Source organism: Scyliorhinus torazame, chromosome 14, assembly GCF_047496885.1.
Source record: "Scyliorhinus torazame isolate Kashiwa2021f chromosome 14, sScyTor2.1, whole genome shotgun sequence".
Taxonomy (NCBI): Eukaryota; Metazoa; Chordata; class Chondrichthyes; order Carcharhiniformes; family Scyliorhinidae; genus Scyliorhinus; species Scyliorhinus torazame.
The window spans coordinates 93,255,237-93,272,481 of record NC_092720.1 but is presented as its reverse complement, the minus strand read 5'-3'; the positions used below and the strand labels follow the sequence as shown (position 1 = coordinate 93,272,481).

General features: G+C 39.7%; 1 protein-coding gene across 2 annotated transcripts in view; it reads left to right on the top strand.

Annotated features, from left to right (window-relative positions):
• Window positions 1-15,880, top strand: part of mfsd1 (major facilitator superfamily domain containing 1) — a 66,370-nt gene extending 50,490 nt beyond the window's left edge. The window contains exons 13-17 of one of the 2 annotated variants that reach the window (XM_072474491.1): window positions 2,279-2,391; window positions 5,028-5,075; window positions 5,166-5,226; window positions 14,533-14,644; window positions 15,296-15,880. In XM_072474491.1, coding sequence (XP_072330592.1) covers window positions 2,279-2,391; window positions 5,028-5,075; window positions 5,166-5,226; window positions 14,533-14,644; window positions 15,296-15,355 — 394 coding nt within the window. In that variant the 3' untranslated portion in view covers window positions 15,356-15,880. Of the gene's footprint in view, window positions 1-2,278; window positions 2,392-5,027; window positions 5,076-5,165; window positions 5,227-12,969; window positions 13,993-14,532; window positions 14,645-15,295 lie in introns of those variants that run through there. The other variant, XM_072474493.1, reaches the window with a different exon arrangement.
• Window positions 15,881-17,245: the final 1,365 nt, after the last annotated feature.

Sequence of the window (17,245 nt, the reverse complement as noted above, 5' to 3'; positions counted from 1 at the left end):
CAACATCCTGGTAAATCTCCTTTGCACCTTTTCCAAAGCTTCCACATCCTTTCTAAAATGAGGCGACCAGAACTGTACACAGTACTCCAAATGTGGCCTTACCAAAGTTTTATACAGCTGCAGCATCACCTCACGGCTCTTAAATTCAATCCCTCTGTTAATGAACGCGAGCACACCATAGGCCTTCTTCATAGCTCTATCCACTTGAGTGGCAACTTTCAAAGATGTATGAACATAGACCCCAGGATCTCTCTGCTCCTCCACATTGCCAAGAACTCTACCGTTAACCCTGTATTCCGCATTCATATTTGTCCTTCCAAAATGGACAACCTCACACTTTTCAGGGTTAAACTCCATCTGCCACTTCTCAGCCCAGCTCTGCATCCTATCTATGTCTTTGCAGCCGACAACAGCCCTCCTCACTATCCACAACTCCACCAATCTTCGCATCGTCTGCAAATTTACTGACCCACCCTTCAACTCCCTCTTCCAAGTCAATAATGAAAATCACAAACAGCAGAGGACCCAGAACTGATCCCTGCGGTACACCACTGGTAACTGGGCTCCAGGCTGAATATTTGCCATCCACCACCACTCTCTGACTTCTATCGGTTAGCCAGTTCGTTATCCAACTGGCCAAATTTCCCACTATCCCATGCCTCTTTACTTTCTGCATAAGCCTACAATGGGGAACCTTATCAAATGCCTTACTAAAATCCATGTACACAACATCCACTGCTTTACCTTCATCCACATGCTTGGTCACCTCCTCAAAGAATTCAATAAGACTTGTAAGGCAAGACCTACCCCTCACAAATCCGTGCTGACTATCCCTAATCAAGCAGTGTCTTTCCAGATGCTCAGAAATCCTATCCTTCAGTACTCTTTCCATTACTTTGCCTACCATCGAAGTAAGACTAACTGGCCTGTAATTCCTAGGGTTATCCCTCGTCCCTTTTTTGAACAGGGGCACGACATTCGCCACTCTCCAATCTCCTGGTACCACCCCTGTTGACAGTGAGGACGAAAAGATCATTGCCAACGGCTCTGCAATTTCATCTCTTGCTTCCCATAGAATCCTTGGATACATCCCGTCAGGCCCGGGGGACTTGTCTATCCTCAAGTTTTTCAAAATGCCCACCACATCTTCTTTCCTAACAAGTACTTCCTCGAGCTTACCAGTCTGTTTCGCACTGTCCTCTCCAACAATATGGCCCCTCTCATTTGTAAATACAGAAGAAAAGTATCACTTTGACCAGGGGATATTACAAGAATACAAGCTTTTTGCGAACTGCAAAGTTTATCAAACTACATAAATTGCTTTGTTCAGGTTTAAGACCCTTGTTTTGGATACAATGAAATTACTTTCAGATTCAATAGAAAATTCTGTACTATGATGGTCACTCTTCCAGAGAGGGGTCTTTACTAGAACGTTATTAATTAACATTTTCTCTTTGCACAGTGCTAGATTCAAAATAACCTGTCCAATAATTGATTCCTCAGTATGGTGATTTAGAATAGTTGAAATCTCAAACACAGTTTTAAGAAGATTAGACAGATGTTCCTGAGGGAACATGAGTGGGAAACTTAACAGACAAAATCACATTCGCATGTGCACTGGATGGACCTAAATAAGGATAGAGTACATGAAGTTCAGCTTTTAAGAATTTGTTTGATGTTTCCACTGCAAGCTTGTCATAATCTCAAAATGAAAGAACCTCTCCATATTGGCTTACATGGGATCCTTGGCTTAAGGCCAACTTGTCACATGATGTGTTGACACAATTTTAGGAAAATCCTCATTTTATTATAGATTGTAAATTGATCATGTTCCACAACTGGGCAAGCCTTTGCCTAGAATGTGTGTGAAGAAGGTTTTATTAATTCATTTCAACATTTAGTATTTGTGTTGTCTGCTTATTGTATTCTTAAGGTTGCAGTGGTGTAAAATGAATTTGTATAGTATAAACATGTCATTAGATTTAATGAAGCGTAAACATCACAAAAAAATCTCTTGGGACCTTGGTGTGAGCAAATTGGCTGCTGCGTTTCCTTTATTATCATTGTGACTACACTTAAAAGTTGTTAAAGCCATTGCATCTTTTCTTTATCACTCTTCTTGAATGTTCCATGTTGAGCACCCTTCTGTTTCACAGTCTTGAGGCACTGAATGTTGAACTACTTTAAAATATTTCAGATTTTATTTTTCTTTGCAGAATTCAACTGTTTGTCAGCTTGTAATTTTTCCCCATTTTAATGCTCAAACATGTCATTTCAGCATGCAGTCCATACAAAATTTGGGTCTTGCAGTGATTTCAATTGCTGCAGGTTCTATATTGGATTCCAAAGGATATCTACTTCTCGAGGTATTTTTCTGTGCTTGTCTTTGTGGTAAGTATCGTATTTTCAGCACTTGTTTTTCTTTGGACCATTTGGATGGCTGGTACTGTTGACGTTTAGTGAATGATATTTCAATTTTAGATGGGCCAATCTGGCCAGCATAAATACTAAAATATCAAGATTTTATGACTTGAAAGGAAACATTAGTCCTCAATCTTTAAGATATTGAATGTTAATTAACAATATAGAACTATTATCAAAGAGCACTTAAAAAGTAGATGATGTGAAAATGTGTTACCATTGCCAAGGAGACTGATAATTTAAAAAAGAAATTGAGCTTCCACTGACAGAATCACACTATTTCAAGTTAAGGCATTCACTAACAAACTAAAGCAACATTGAAACACTATTTTCATAAGCAACATATTCTAAACTATAGGAAGATTTCCCATTGTCTTCTAAAAAGACTGACTATATAATTTCTTTAAGTGGTCACTTCTCCGGAAACAAATCAAGATGACTTTTTTTCCTTTGCCACATGGGTACCTCTTAATCCCAGAATAGTCGTTCACAGCGAAGATTCATCCCTCTAGCCAAGACTAGGCAAATCTTCTACCGTCATTTGAACCCTTTCAAAATTGGTTTCTTTAATCCGAGTGTAGAATCACGTCTGCCTTCTTTATGGTGAGTAATAGAGACTTGCTGACTCTATCTCTCTCTGCTCTCTCCCTCAGGTTCTTGTAGACAGATTGGGCGGGATTCTCCACTCCCGAGCCGAAGTGCCCACACCGTCGTGAACGCCGTCAAGGTTCACAACGGCGCGAAACGGCCCCGATCCCAATCGATTCAGGCCCCGACAATGGGCTAGGATCGGGGCCGCGTCATCTACACGTGCCAGGCCTTGTCGCAGCGTAAAGGTGGCGCTGCATAAATGACGCGGCCGGCGCCGCATAACTGGCGTCACCCGTGCATGCGCAGGTTGGCCAGCGCCAACCCGCGCATGCGTGGTTGCCGTCCTCTCTGAGTCCGCCCCGCAAGAAGATGGCGGACGGATCTTGCGGGGCCGTGGAAGGAAGGAGGTCCTCCTTCAGAGAGGACGGCCCGACGATCGGTGGGCACCGATCGCGGGCCATGCCACATTTGAGGTACCCCCCCGGTGCAGGATCCCGTCCCCCAGCGTTCCCGCGCTGTCCCGACGGCAGCGACCAGGTGTGGACGGCGCCGGGGGGAACCCGCCGTTTTGGCCTGGCCGCTCGGCCCATACGGGCCTGAGAATAGCGGGGGTGCCGGAGAATCGCCATTTTGGGTGTCTCCGGCGATTCTCCGGCCTGCAGCCCACGGAACTCGACGGGGCCGTTCCCGCCGCTTGGGAGAATCGCGGGAGGGCAACGGACCGGCGTCCTGGGAAATTTTGGCGGCCCAGGCGATTCCTCCAACCGGCGCGGGAGTGGAGAATCTCGCCCATTGTGTCTTGAGAGTTTGAGGGATATCTGGCCTTGTATCCAGGTAGAAATGCTAATTAGCTATCCTCTAGACTCCAAATTATCTCCATTAAATAAACAATTTAAAGTGTGCCGTTTACAAATTCTGACATTCTAACACCTGTAATTAAACGACTGTCCACTCTTAGCACAGTCGCTTAGGTCATTGTGTTCAGGTATGACTATCTTGCACCTTCTTCCCAGAAAACAACCTGCCACTTTTAATATTTAACAACCAAGCCAGCCAGCCAACCTTGTTGTCGGGCAGAATTCAGAATCTATCACATGACCTCTCCACCCCACCAGTTTTCCCTGAAATTGAAGTTCCAAAACATCATAACTGGTCTAATTAAAGGTGAATTTTTGTTTATTTTGTCATTTAGAAAAACTGTCTTGAGTATAACAATTATATAAGTACTTTGGATTAGTTTGTTTCAGTTTTGTACAAGTTTGAAATAAAATAGAACTAGATAGTACTTTTATTGCGAGATGACTATATCTTTTTGAGTTCTGGTGTGTCATCTATGTATGGTGAAATGGGTAGTAGTCTCCCCTTTCTCTCTCCAACACCAGCACAAACACCCTGAATAATGGTGGTTAATTGGTAGAACATTACTTTATTACAAAACAATGGAAAAGTATTCTGTGACCAGGAATGTGATGGAGTGCATTACCCTAAATTGAATGCCGTTACCTCTCCTGGTGAGGAAGTGTTCCTCCACAGAGGCTCGTAGTATTTTAACCAAGATCATTGTTTCCTTAAAATGCCATTCTGTGGTGGTATCTTCTTTAACTTGTTTCTTTCAAATGTATTCTCTTCTAAAATTATGTCAAAAGTGCTTTATCATACAATCAAAATTTATAATGTTAGTATTCATGCTTTGCAGCTAGTTTTTATCCTCATCAAGGCCAGAAATATAAATTCCAATGCCTTCAAATAGGTTCTCCAAATCGCAATGGAATTTTAACAGGCATCTATTAGAAGTTTAATATGAGGTGGCACTCTTCTCATGAAATATAAATTATTGTTCCTTTTACATTTGGTATTCTTGTGAATGTCCTGCTGAGTGCAAAATGAAAAGCTTCGACATGTTCTTTCTCAGCGATACTCAAAAAGCTTTAATTCTGAGACTAGGTTTGCATGTACCTTTTTGTTTTTTTCAGTTCAGTGTTGCGTGTTTATCAGTTTTCCTTTTTATCTTCCAGTGGCATTTATAGCTGCTGTAGTGCTCTACTTTGTGGATCTGTTGTCAGGTATGAACAAAGCAATGACATTTTTCTTTACATCACGTTCCAAAGTGCCGCCAAAATTATTCGTAATGATCCTTGTTTTAAACATTTTAGGAGGTGACCTCAATGTGACTACAGGGAATCGTTTAAAACGGCAAGCTGTTGCTGCAGAAAAGTAAGTACTCTTATTTGGATGAAGCGGCTGAGGTTTTAAAAATTAGATCAATGAGTGTGGAAGAATGGCAGCCTGAAAATTTGGTTAACACTGTCAGTAATTGAAAAATGTGGTTAAGTTTCAAAGATAAATGTGCAATTAACTGTTTTGAGAGATAGATCCGCTTTGTACTGACTACTTCTATTTAAAACATTTGGATATGTGAATTCTGTGAGCAAATCACCTTTTTGTTGAGAGGAGGGTGAGAAAAATAAATCATTTGCAGACAAATATTAATGTCTCAATAGCCCAAACTTTCAGTAATCTCTACTGTTTAGGAAATGGCATTCGACAAAGCTTCCAGTGTGGACATTTCCCGGTTCCAATGTATCTCCTGTAGCTGTAGCAAATGCTGTGATATCTAGGGACAAAATAATAATCTTTATTGTCGCAAGCAGGCTTACATTATCACTGCAATGTAGTTACTGTGAAAGCCCCTAGTCCCCACATTCCGGCGCTTGTTCGGGTCCTCAGAGGGAGAATTCAGAATGTCCAATTCACCTAACAGCATGTCTTTCGGGACTTGTGGGAGGAAATCGGAGCACCTGGAGGAAACCCACGTAGATATAGGGAGAACGTGCAGACTCCGCGCAGACAGTGACCCAAGCTGGGAATTGAACCTGGGACCCTGGCACTATGAAGCAACAGTGTTACCCACTGTGCTACCGTTCTGCCCTCACCAAATAAACATTCTTCACAAATCAAATCTTGACTGTTATCAAATTAATGAACAGTACTTACACTTTTGGAAATAGTTCAATGATTTTGGGGCATGAACAGGATTGGATGTGGAACACACATTCTGTGCATATGGCTTTAAAAATCCATTAAATTTAATAAATATTTTGGGGCAGCATGGTGCCATAGTGGTTAGCACTGCTGCCTCACTGCGCCAAGGTCCCAGATTCGATCCCGGCTCTGGGTCACAGTCCATGTGGAGTTTGCACATTGTCCCCGTGTTTGCGTGGGTTTCGTCCCCCACAACCCAAAGATGTGCAGGGTAGGTGAATTTGCCACGCTAAATTGCCCCTTAATTGGAAAAAAAATAAATTGGGTACTCTAAATTTTTTTTTTTTTTAAATTAATATATATTTAGAGACCAACAAAGGATATGGGTTGGGGGAAAAAAGCGCCTTGTCTGTTCTAATGCATTATTTGTCATTATTCACATAAAAACAAGCTAATATGGGTAGAGTCACCAAGAAACATTAGGTGATTGATAACTTTGATCCCCCTGTTCTAGTTAACTGTGAATACATAGCGCCATTTTGGACTTCCTGGCATCTTTTTCATGTCAATGTAGCAATCTCAGCTGTGGGTCAGTGGTTTGGAAAATCTGAATTCTCTCACGTACAGCCAGTTACCATATAAACCATAGAATCCCCTCAATTTTGCTAAGCCCATGGACAGCACAGTAGCACAGTGATTAGCACTGTTGCTTCACAGCGCCAGGGTATCAGGTTCGATTTGACTCTCACTTCTGCCAGCTACTCGTGTCTTGCCTGGTAAAGATAAAGCATCACAGTAAGGTGACTGGCTCCATCTTAGCGGAATGACGGCGTGCACCAGCTGAATTGTATCTTCTGCTGGTTGGTCAGCATGGTTGCCGGCACAATGGTTAGCACTGCTGCCTCATAGCTCCAGGGATGCGGTTTCAATTCTGGCCTTAGGTGACTGTCTGTGTGGAGTTTGCACCTTCTCCTTGTGTCTGTGTGGGTTTCCTCCCACTGTCCAAAGATCTGCACGTTAGGTGGATTGGCCATGCTAAATTGCCCCTTAGTGTCCAAAACGTTAGGTGGGGTTACTGGGTTACGGGGATAAGGTTGGGGCAAGGGCTCAAGTTGAGTGCTCTTTCCAAGGGCTGGTGCAGACTCGATGGGCTGAATGGCCTCCTTCTGCACTTTTGGGATTCTATTCTATTCTAATGGAACAGTGTCTGCTGTTAAGCCAATTATTCAGAGTAGCTCCTCTTGCCGTAGAGTATTGTTGGAAAATTGTATGTGATAAAATATTTCAATATATATGTAGCGAAGAATATCATGTTTGACTAAAACTTCACTCGGGGAAAATGTCAGTTTTAACTTTCCATGTTTTTCGGTTATTTTAATGACCTCCTTGATGGGATTCAATCCAGTATTACAGCATTGAACGTAATGTGGTAGCAGCATTGAAAGATTTTGCAGTATACAATACAATTGCAACGAGAAGATTTGTTTTTCATTTGATATGTACCAAAATTGACTAATGTTTTGTCACTACTTTTATTGCACATATCCTTTGGCTTATTTCAGTGCAATTGATTTAAGCAGCAAATTTCACAGCTATCAATTCACTGATGCTGAAAAAAACTTTCCTGTATTTTCTTTCGAGTGAAATTGCTCAACGCTTTGATATTATAAAACAGTAAAACTCCACCTGTTTGAAAATCCCAATTTCGATATCAAATTTATTGTAAAAGTAGTACTCACTTTGCTTACTTTCCTTTGCTCTTGTATGTAGCTCAACCTGACAATTGCCAAATTGTTTAAGCTTTTTGCTTGAAGATAACTGTTCTGTCTAAACTATCCTGCTCAAAAGATTAAACAGCAATCCATTGTGCTCTAAGCATATGGTTAAATATATTTAAACATGACCTAGTCACCTATGCTTTTATTGAATTGAATGAATCTATTACCTACGCCAGACGGGATGTAATATAAAAGCTTCAAGCTCCAAGTTGTACCAGAAATCCAAATTCCACCATACCTTGAAGGCTTTTACTATGAACTGTGAATCTTTTATATTGGGTTTTGCTGCTTTACTCTCCCGAATGCTGCTATCGAATAGCTTCATTTATTTGCTTTGCCCAATACCGGGTCCTTGGCTAATTGTCTGCAGATGGATTACCGTGAGCCATTTTCTTGGCAGTTTTGGTCAGTGGTGGTTTGCTATTGCTTTCTGGGAGAGGAGGCCCAAACCTACCTCAGTCAGAATGGGAATCAAACCAGTGCTGTTGGTGTTACTCTGAACCACAGGCTAACCATCTGCAGCTTATAATATTTACTTCCTGCAGTGCTGGTATGCAACAATGGTCTACAGTAAAGGAAAGCTGTAGTTCTAGCTCTTAAAGCAATGATTGTGTATGCATGGCTAGACATTTTAATTTTTAAAACAAAAAGTAATGAAATTTCTATCCATGAGCAGCTTAGTTTCAAGATGTGATTGCTGAGGTTTCCATATTCTCCCTCCTACTTTAAGTCTCCCAGTCTGATTGATCAACTGCTGCAGGGCACTCTGCTCTTCGCCTCTGTAAATGCCAGTTACTGAGAGGAGGTTATGAGTAGTCTGATGAATTGAGCTCTAATTCTCTTCCTACAACCACCCATCCCGGCCCAAAGATTAGTTGGAGGAATTGGCAGGTAGGACGAATGGTGACCTGCAAGCACAAACCAAACCTGGGTTGGCCTGTTGGAGCTCCTGATGTGCTGTCTCACGAAGTACCAATGATCTATATCACCCACCAAGTTTACCTGTTTTGACAAAGGCATAATTCGCATATTTACTGTATGTCACCCACTGAGGAACTAAATTATCTTATTTATCCTGTTTCAATTGCTTTGCACACTCGATGCTTTTTATGAAAGAGGCTATTTTTCCTGCTGCTTGTCCAGCGTTTCCTGAAGTTCCTCTTTTTCTGCATCTTATTCCAATGACTTCAGTGAACAAAAACTAACCTCTTTCAAAGGAATTGGAAAAGCTATGATTGATCAAAATCCTAGTTCAGAGGTAATTTCTTTTGCTTTTGAGGCCTGAAGCAATTGCTTGATTCTGATTGGTGAAGTTTATTTACTGCTTGATTGTCATGGTTTATTTCTGTTTAACAGTTCAATATACCAACATGCTTCAATTATAAAAAAATAAAATCCTAATTGTTGTCAGCTGCCCAGATATGTCTGCAGTTGATTACCTGTAAGACTGTTCAGAAACATAATCTGTTAAGATGCCTTATGTTCCATCATTGGGCCAACCTTTGCAAAGGATTGAAGAAACTTGAGTTGTAGAATTGTATTTATGACTGAGATAATTAACATTAAGGTGCTGCAATCCTGAAGTCGCTGAACTACACATAAATTTAGAGTTATGGCTACTCGTAGACTTTTCCAGCCAAATAGTTTTGGTTTGCAAAATAGGAAACACAAGATATCTGTATAGTAAATTTATGGAATTGCTTCAAATAAAATGATTGGAAAATATAAGTTCTAATTTTTTTTTTTACAATTTTAATTCCATTTTTCGACCAGAGGGTACAATTATTTTGTTTTCCTATAACGAACTGGCCAAATATTTGCATAATTGGTTGGAAAGTATATTTGAGACTGTGCAGGACAAAGGTTTCCACACAATCACCCATGTTTCACCTGAATCTGGGGAGTGCTTGTTGTGCACAGATTATTTTTCAAGCACCATTATTTTATTTTTTACTCTAATTCCTGGCTATCTAATAGAAATAATTGTGGACAATAGTTTTTCTAAAAAATTGGCAATAGGAAATCCAGAACTCTTCAAGCGAAGCTTCCTTAAAACTATTTTATTATACCCACATCTGAAAGTTTGTTTATATAGTCCAGTCATTAGCAGTAAGAATGGCACTATCCTAACATATAGACTTTATCTGACATCTACCCTTTATTGTTACTTTCCAAACTCCCTTTTCTGTAGTTTTGTCCTATTTTGTTTGGGATGCAGACTAGTGCTATGGTTTCTCGGCTTTTTGTCGCTGCTTTGGGTCTCTTCCAGACTGAGTTTTGCTTAAATGAAATATGTGATGCAGCTAGGGGTTGTAAAGCTTTCTGATGCGTTCTGTACTGAAGATATTTCAATCAATTGTGCTTGCAGCAACAATCAATAAATAAGTAGTTTGTTTCATATCCACAACAGGAAAGTGATATAGGGACTACAATTGTGCTTTAGTAGTATTTTAACGTCACAAATTTTGGCAGTTTCACAGAGTTCTGAAATTTTGGCAAATTGGTGAGGAAAGGCAGAGCATTCCCTGACCACAAAATGCATCGGGAGTGCAATGTGCTGAAAGGATAAACACACTTGCTTGCAAGCCACTTCTCAATGAGTAGTGTACGCTATCCCAGACTGTACCTTTGGACCTGGCAAGTGTGCACGCATTAAAATATTGACACCACAATATAGAATGGAAAGAAACATTTGGATATGGCTTTTTCTTTGTAAAATAATGGAGGGACCCCCAGGACCAGAACAGAAAAATGCAGAAGAGCCATAAAATGTAAACGAGAAAGACAAGACATTTGGGAAAATTAGAATATCAGACATTTTATTCTGCACCCTACACAAATTAATGTCTGTGACATTCACTAGTTAGTTACATTCAAATCTTTGAATTCTGTTCCTTTGAAATGTTAATCTTTTTTATAGATGAGACGTTCACTCTGTAGAACAGATTTTTTTCATCAGGTTTTAAATTTTAACGCTGGGGAAGTGTGATACATTGGTAATTTTGGAAGAATTAAGTTGTAACTGAGAGCAGTGACAAATTATGGAGCAGTTCCAGATATTCTGAAGCTCAGTTGACCTCAAACCTGTGCTCTTCTTTGGTAATTGTTAGGAACCAGATTGTGTGTTTGAAGGTTGCCATATATTTGACTAATTTTTGGTATTGAAAGGATCTGCCTTGAGTTTTCTAATCGGTGAAATGTCAGGTTTAATGTTTTCAATCTGCACTCGTGTTTGTGTTGGTTGTCTTGATCTGATGTATTCTGACTTGGTTGCACGTTCTAACATTTTGCCTTCAAGCACTATTATGGAGAAAGATCAGGCATTAATACCAGTTCTTATGGTAAAAATGAAAATGTTAAATTCAATTTAATGTACAAGCTAGCAACAGTTGTCCCATTTATTTGAGTGATTAATAAACTTATTCTATTACACTGATTCAGTGGTGAATCGGACATTTAAGTGAACCCTTTGATTTATAACCTCATTTTGAACATCATAAATCTCTCAGATGTGTAGGGTGTTTAATGACCCCCTTCTGATTCATGAGGCTGCTACTCAGTCGTAACGTATACCATGAGTTTTCAAACTGCTATTTGGAACTGGTAAAGATGACAATAAGGTTCTTTGCTTTTGACCCCACTTCTGAACCACCTTCCCCGAACTTCCTTGGCTTTAGTACTTCTTTGGACTTCAAATGGAACTCTTAACGTTTCCATTACCAACAGCATTGCTAACGGCTTGATTTGAACATTTGTGCCATGCAATTCTTTCTTCAAAATCTGTTTATAAAAATATTACTGATCCTATTTTTGGGCAGATCAGTTTCGGTGTGAGGAAAGGTTTGTCTCCCTCCCCTCTTATGATATTTCTTGTCTTTATTGATATTCTATTCCTTGAGTTCCTAATAAGCTGCAGACACATTGAAAGTGAAATTCAATGAGGCAATAATGGCCATGAGGTTGGCAGAGTTGCTGCTTCACATCTGTTCTGTGCCACCTTAAGCCAGAGCCAATTTTTGCTTTAAATATTTAAATTCTGCCAGCAAACTGATCCCCAACCAAGTGCCCAACTGCAGCTTGGTGGGGTATCAGCTGGCTGCTGCACAGAATTGGTCAGTAGGTTGGATCCAGGCAAATTCTCAAATGCACTGGCAGTAGACTGCAGTTGTTCTGTGGGCCCAAGAGGAACATTCCTGCTTCGTTTCGGCATCCTGATTGGAGATTGCCCGACCCATGATGTTAATTGCATTCCTGGTCCAAATCAGCTGCCACAGATTGCAACATGACATTTGGAGGCCTCACCTCCATTTTGTGTGCACAAAACAGATGGCCAAAGTTGAAATTCTCTCTCAGCACTGTGTTCTTTTTTCCTTCCTGTATTTCCACTGTTTTTTATAATCAAGACTTACCATGTAATCGCCTATTTCTAGCTACTTGGACGCTACTTCTACACCACCTTAACTTTGTTTTTTCTTTCTAATCAGATTTTATTTGTGTTTTATTTTTTGCTTCTTTGGGACCCTCCTGTGCAATAGTCCATCGTTTGTCGCCACCACCTTTCAAATTGATTATTGTTTCTTGTTTTCACACTTCCAAACTTGCATCTTCATGAATGACATTGACTGTGGTCTGGATATACGTCTATTTGGAACTGGGCTTGTTATTTAAATGAAAAGACAGCCTGATCACCTATGAACTAATCCATTTAAAAATGTCTCCATCACTTTATTTAAGTAAATCTAACAGATTGTAATCATGTTATCTGGTTTAAGTACTTGTCTGTTAGCCCTTTTGAATCCGAATAGTTTCTTATCCTTATTTCTCTTTAACTGAGATAAATATTGCTCGATAATCACTTCAAATCCAGTCAGAATCAATCACACTATGCAGAGGGACTGTTAAAACTGCTGTCAATGCTTTCCTCACCATATTTTTGAGTAAGCTTTTGGACTTGTGCAGTCAAACCTCAACAAATCAAATCACCGGAATGAATAGTATCTACCATTCACAATTATATTATTTAACAAAGTGTGACACTCTAAATAGATGTAGTAACTTGTAGCACAGGACTAACTATCTTGTAACCTAGGAAAGCAGCTTGTGTAACTGGAATGGAAACCCATAAGTGGTCATTTTAGTGTTCATAATTCCATGTAGCTGAATGCATAACAGTAATTTATACCACAATTTTTTACAGATGAGAATTAGGACTAGCAGCTCTCGGCCAGAAGCACAAAGCCTTTCAGCATCAAAACATCAACTTGAAGAATATATTTAATGTACTAGAGGTTTTGGAAGAGGGGGAGAAAAGCACTTAAATTAATTGAAAACCACTAATAATTTGGTTGCAATCAATTGTAATTTTGACAAAGGTTTATAAAAGGCTGAATATTAAAATATGTAATTGTGACGTTTTAGGTGGTCGTCAAATATTTTTGGTATATTTTCTCATTTTTAAGAAGGAGCTGAGTTGATGCCTGCTGAGATTGATTGATAATGGTTGTAAAATGTGGTACATATACATGTGGTGCATGTCCTGTCATATCTAGTCTATTGTCAACATTTGAGTTGATAATATCCCATGAATGGGTAAGTTGTCTAATTTTGTTCTTACACTTGTAACCACTTGCATAGCATTGATTTTAGATTGTGTGATAATGCTGATGAAAGTTGGATCATACTGCCGTGCTACTGAATGATGTTGAAGTTCAGAATAATGTTTCTTAAAAAGCAATTAGCTGCTTACTATTAAAACCATGCATATTGTCTTCTAAACCAAATAAAAATGATGGATATTGTCAGTGAAACAATTGGAATGGCTGTGTGAATAATACATTGTTAAAAAAACATGCAGTACTTTTGTACTTGTGTATTGCAATGCACTTACCAAATGCAAGACTGCTGGCCAGTCCATTTTCTATTTACTGTTTAAATGCAAGTTAGTTGTGTATTGCAATGCACTTACCAAATGCAAGACTGCTGGCCAGTCCATTTTCTATTCACTGTTTAAATGCAAGTTAGTTTTTATTTGATAAACAAGTAGAACTCATTTTTAAAAATTCTTTAAATAATCACATTGCATTATTTTCCACCTCAACTAAGAATGGAACTTCAATTAGTTGACAAAATCAGATGTACTAAATGCTCAATGTGAAAGGCTTTGTATGCTAAAATGAACTAACAATTCACAAACAAATAAATGGAAACCTAATTCATTTTACCTATGTCTCCTTTTGTTAGTGAACAAAAATACATGCTGCTCAAATTTCTGCTTGTGCTTTGCTCAAATTGTATTCTTGAACTTGTTTAATGATATTTGTTACAGGAGTGTCCAAGCTCTTGGTTTTGTGCAACGTATAAGTGCAGACCACAAAGCCTCCACTATGAATAATGTTCATTAAAGTATATATTTAGGCACAAGCAGATCTTGAACTTATCCACCATGAGGCACGAGGTTTAAGGGGGCAGTTCGCAAACCTTCGTCCCACAATTTAGAGAACAAACAAATTGAATAAGGAATGAAGATGCAAATGGAGCTGTGTTACCTGGACTTTGGGTGCCATTTATGGTCCGAGGGAATGTAGATTGGACACTCCTGCTTAGTATCTGCATAACGTGAAAAATAAACATGAAATTAGTGACCTCTATTGATCAGTTCTTAATAAGCTTTGTCATTAGCTGCTTGGCATTTTGTTTGGTTTGAAGCCTGACCACACCAGTAATCTAAATGATTGCTGTAATGATTTGTTTTGTTCTGCAGAGCTGAGAAAGAGGAACTCATTCGTCAACAGCAAGTCGAGGACTTGGTTAGAATTCAACCAATGAATGCTTTTGCAGTAAGGAACAGATACCTTTCCAGACTTGGTGCACAAGTAAGGGAACGATATGATATAAAATTCATTTAAAAATATTCTAATATAGCATTGAGATCACATCAAATATAAAGGAGTGGGATAAGTTGCACAGTGATCACCTTTATTATGATTGTGTGATGGTGTGTTGAATATTCTCCACAGGAAATCAGAAATAACTAAATGTCATGAACAGGCAGCTAGTGACTTATTGCACCCTAGATGCAGTTAATTCTACTGAACAGGAATTCATCATCCAGGATTAGTTTAAAGAGATTTATTGGGTGGGATTCTCCGCCCATTTCTGGTGCGGCGCGCCCCCGGGATTTTGCGTCTCGCCAGCTGGCCACTGTGGTTTCCCATTGTGGACAGCCCCGTGCCGTTGGGAAATACCCGAACTGACGGCGCAAGGGAGAATCCCGATATCGGAGAATTCAGCCCACTGTATTTTTAATTAGGTCTGGAATTCAGTCATTGATTTTCAAATCATGCCCCATTATTTTGCTTTCTGAATAATATTTTGCTTTTTGCTGTTCGCAGCATTCCAGGTTAGATGGCGACGCTAGAACTGAAAGATTTGTATATGTTTTTAATTTTATTCATTAATTTTCTGTAAAATATGTTGTTTGCAAGATGTGGTGAGATCTTTACCTGTTATTTTTGTTCTTGCAGTTACCAGAACATTGCAGCCTCCATGTCTCTGCACTGGCATATAGGAGTATACTCAAATAACTTGAAGAGAACACAAGGAGAAAAAATTGCTGCCTTTTAATTGTCATAAGTCTGAAGGTGGTGAAAATGCATGGACATCAATCTTTTTTTTTCCTAATTATTCATGGATACACTATCACATAAAGTTGTTTATTTCATACATGCTGTTTTCTACTTGGAGAGATGCGGTTTTCAATATATCTAAAATTATAAATATTTTATTTGTATAATAGCCAATGTTTTAGTTGAATTGGAATATGAGTAGTTCAGATACCTGAGCAATCTTTTAAAAAGTCTGAGCTTCAACAAACTTGAATATCTGGAAAATTCCAAAGGTTTTAGATAATTTACAGTTCCATAAATTTTGGCTTTGTAATTTGGGCTGGAATCATTGTTAAAGCTGCAGTTGAACAATTCATAATTTTGTGAGCGCAGATACAAATTTTATTCAGTCTTCCAGCATGTTTTCATGAACATGCCCAAGAAATGTACATTCACTGTAAATTATATTTTTGTATTGAATAAAGTGTTTTTTAAATCCTTTAAGCCAGACTTTGTTATTGCTAAAAAAGGGTACGTGGTTGTAATTAATTGTAGATTAATTTACCCAAGTGCAGGCCAGACAACATCACGATAATGGAATGAGGGACTTTGATGTTGAGGATTTTAAATTTAATATGGCACGTGTAAATCAGCATGAATGTGGCTAATGAGCAAGTATGGGCGGGATGCAGGTGGCTGTTTTGTAGCTTTTCAAGGATGTGTTGCCTTTTCTGTGGCTCTGCTGTAACTGTGGCAATCAGTGAGGTTGCCCTCCTTTCTTTTGATATCTATATTCTAATGCTCAGAGTCGGCAGGTATCAAATGATACCACCACCAAGGTTCAACCGGCTATCGATCAAAGAGCCAAACACCAGTTAGTGAGTTCAAGGTCAAGGATACTTTATTTACACACAATTAGTCATGCAACATAAACACTACTGGTTAACTACGCCTATCGACTAAGACAACCTGTACTTAACTTCAGGCACCTGGCTTAGGTCAGAGGAACAGTGGCCGTTGTTCGAGTCTGGATCTGTCGAGTCTGGAGAAGTAACTGCTGCTCAGCTAGGCTCATCCGTCTGGTAGTGAGTGTTGACCTTGGACTTGCTTCTGATGGTGCTGCGATTGGAGATGGTCGGTGCCAGGGCGCCAGGTTCAAAAGAGGACGAACGCATGGTGGACTCTATTCTTATGCTTGGGAGTTTTCGTGCTCTTTTGAGCGGTCCTTCAGTTTGTACCCCACTAATTGGGTGATCCCTGATCACTCTGTTCGATTCCTAACCAATAAATGGGCGGGTGCCTGGATGGCTGGGCGTGTCCCAAGCGGTCACTGACCCTGTTGTTTACGCTTCCCTAGTACAAGGAGTGGCGCCGAAATGTCTGGAACTGTACCAGTCACTCAAGTATCAGCCCTTTGTCTTGGTGGAGATGGGCCATCAAATGCTAATCGGTCTATCAAAATGCCAATTGGTCGGAGTTTCGATACCGTCTGGATTCCTCGCTTACAAATATACATTTCAGTCTCTGAGCCTGCCTGAATCTTGCTCTGTCCATTTTAAACGCTATGCTTTGTGAGCTTCTCTGTTCCTGGTTGTAAGTGGCCATCCCAGATGGCTACAGATGAAGCAAGAAAGTCCAACGGTAGTAGATGGGCTGAGATACAAATACGGTCAGAATATATTGTAGAGGAGGCAGCACGTGTCAGATAGGACATGGGACTTGAAGCTTAATTTTGATCTGAGCCTTGGCGTCACAGCTTTGCATGACTGTTTCAGCCAGAGAAGTGTAAAAAATCTGTGGGAATGGAGTGAAAGTTTGTTTCAAACAATGGCTTGGATATTTCTGATCAATCAAGGTGGCATTCAACAT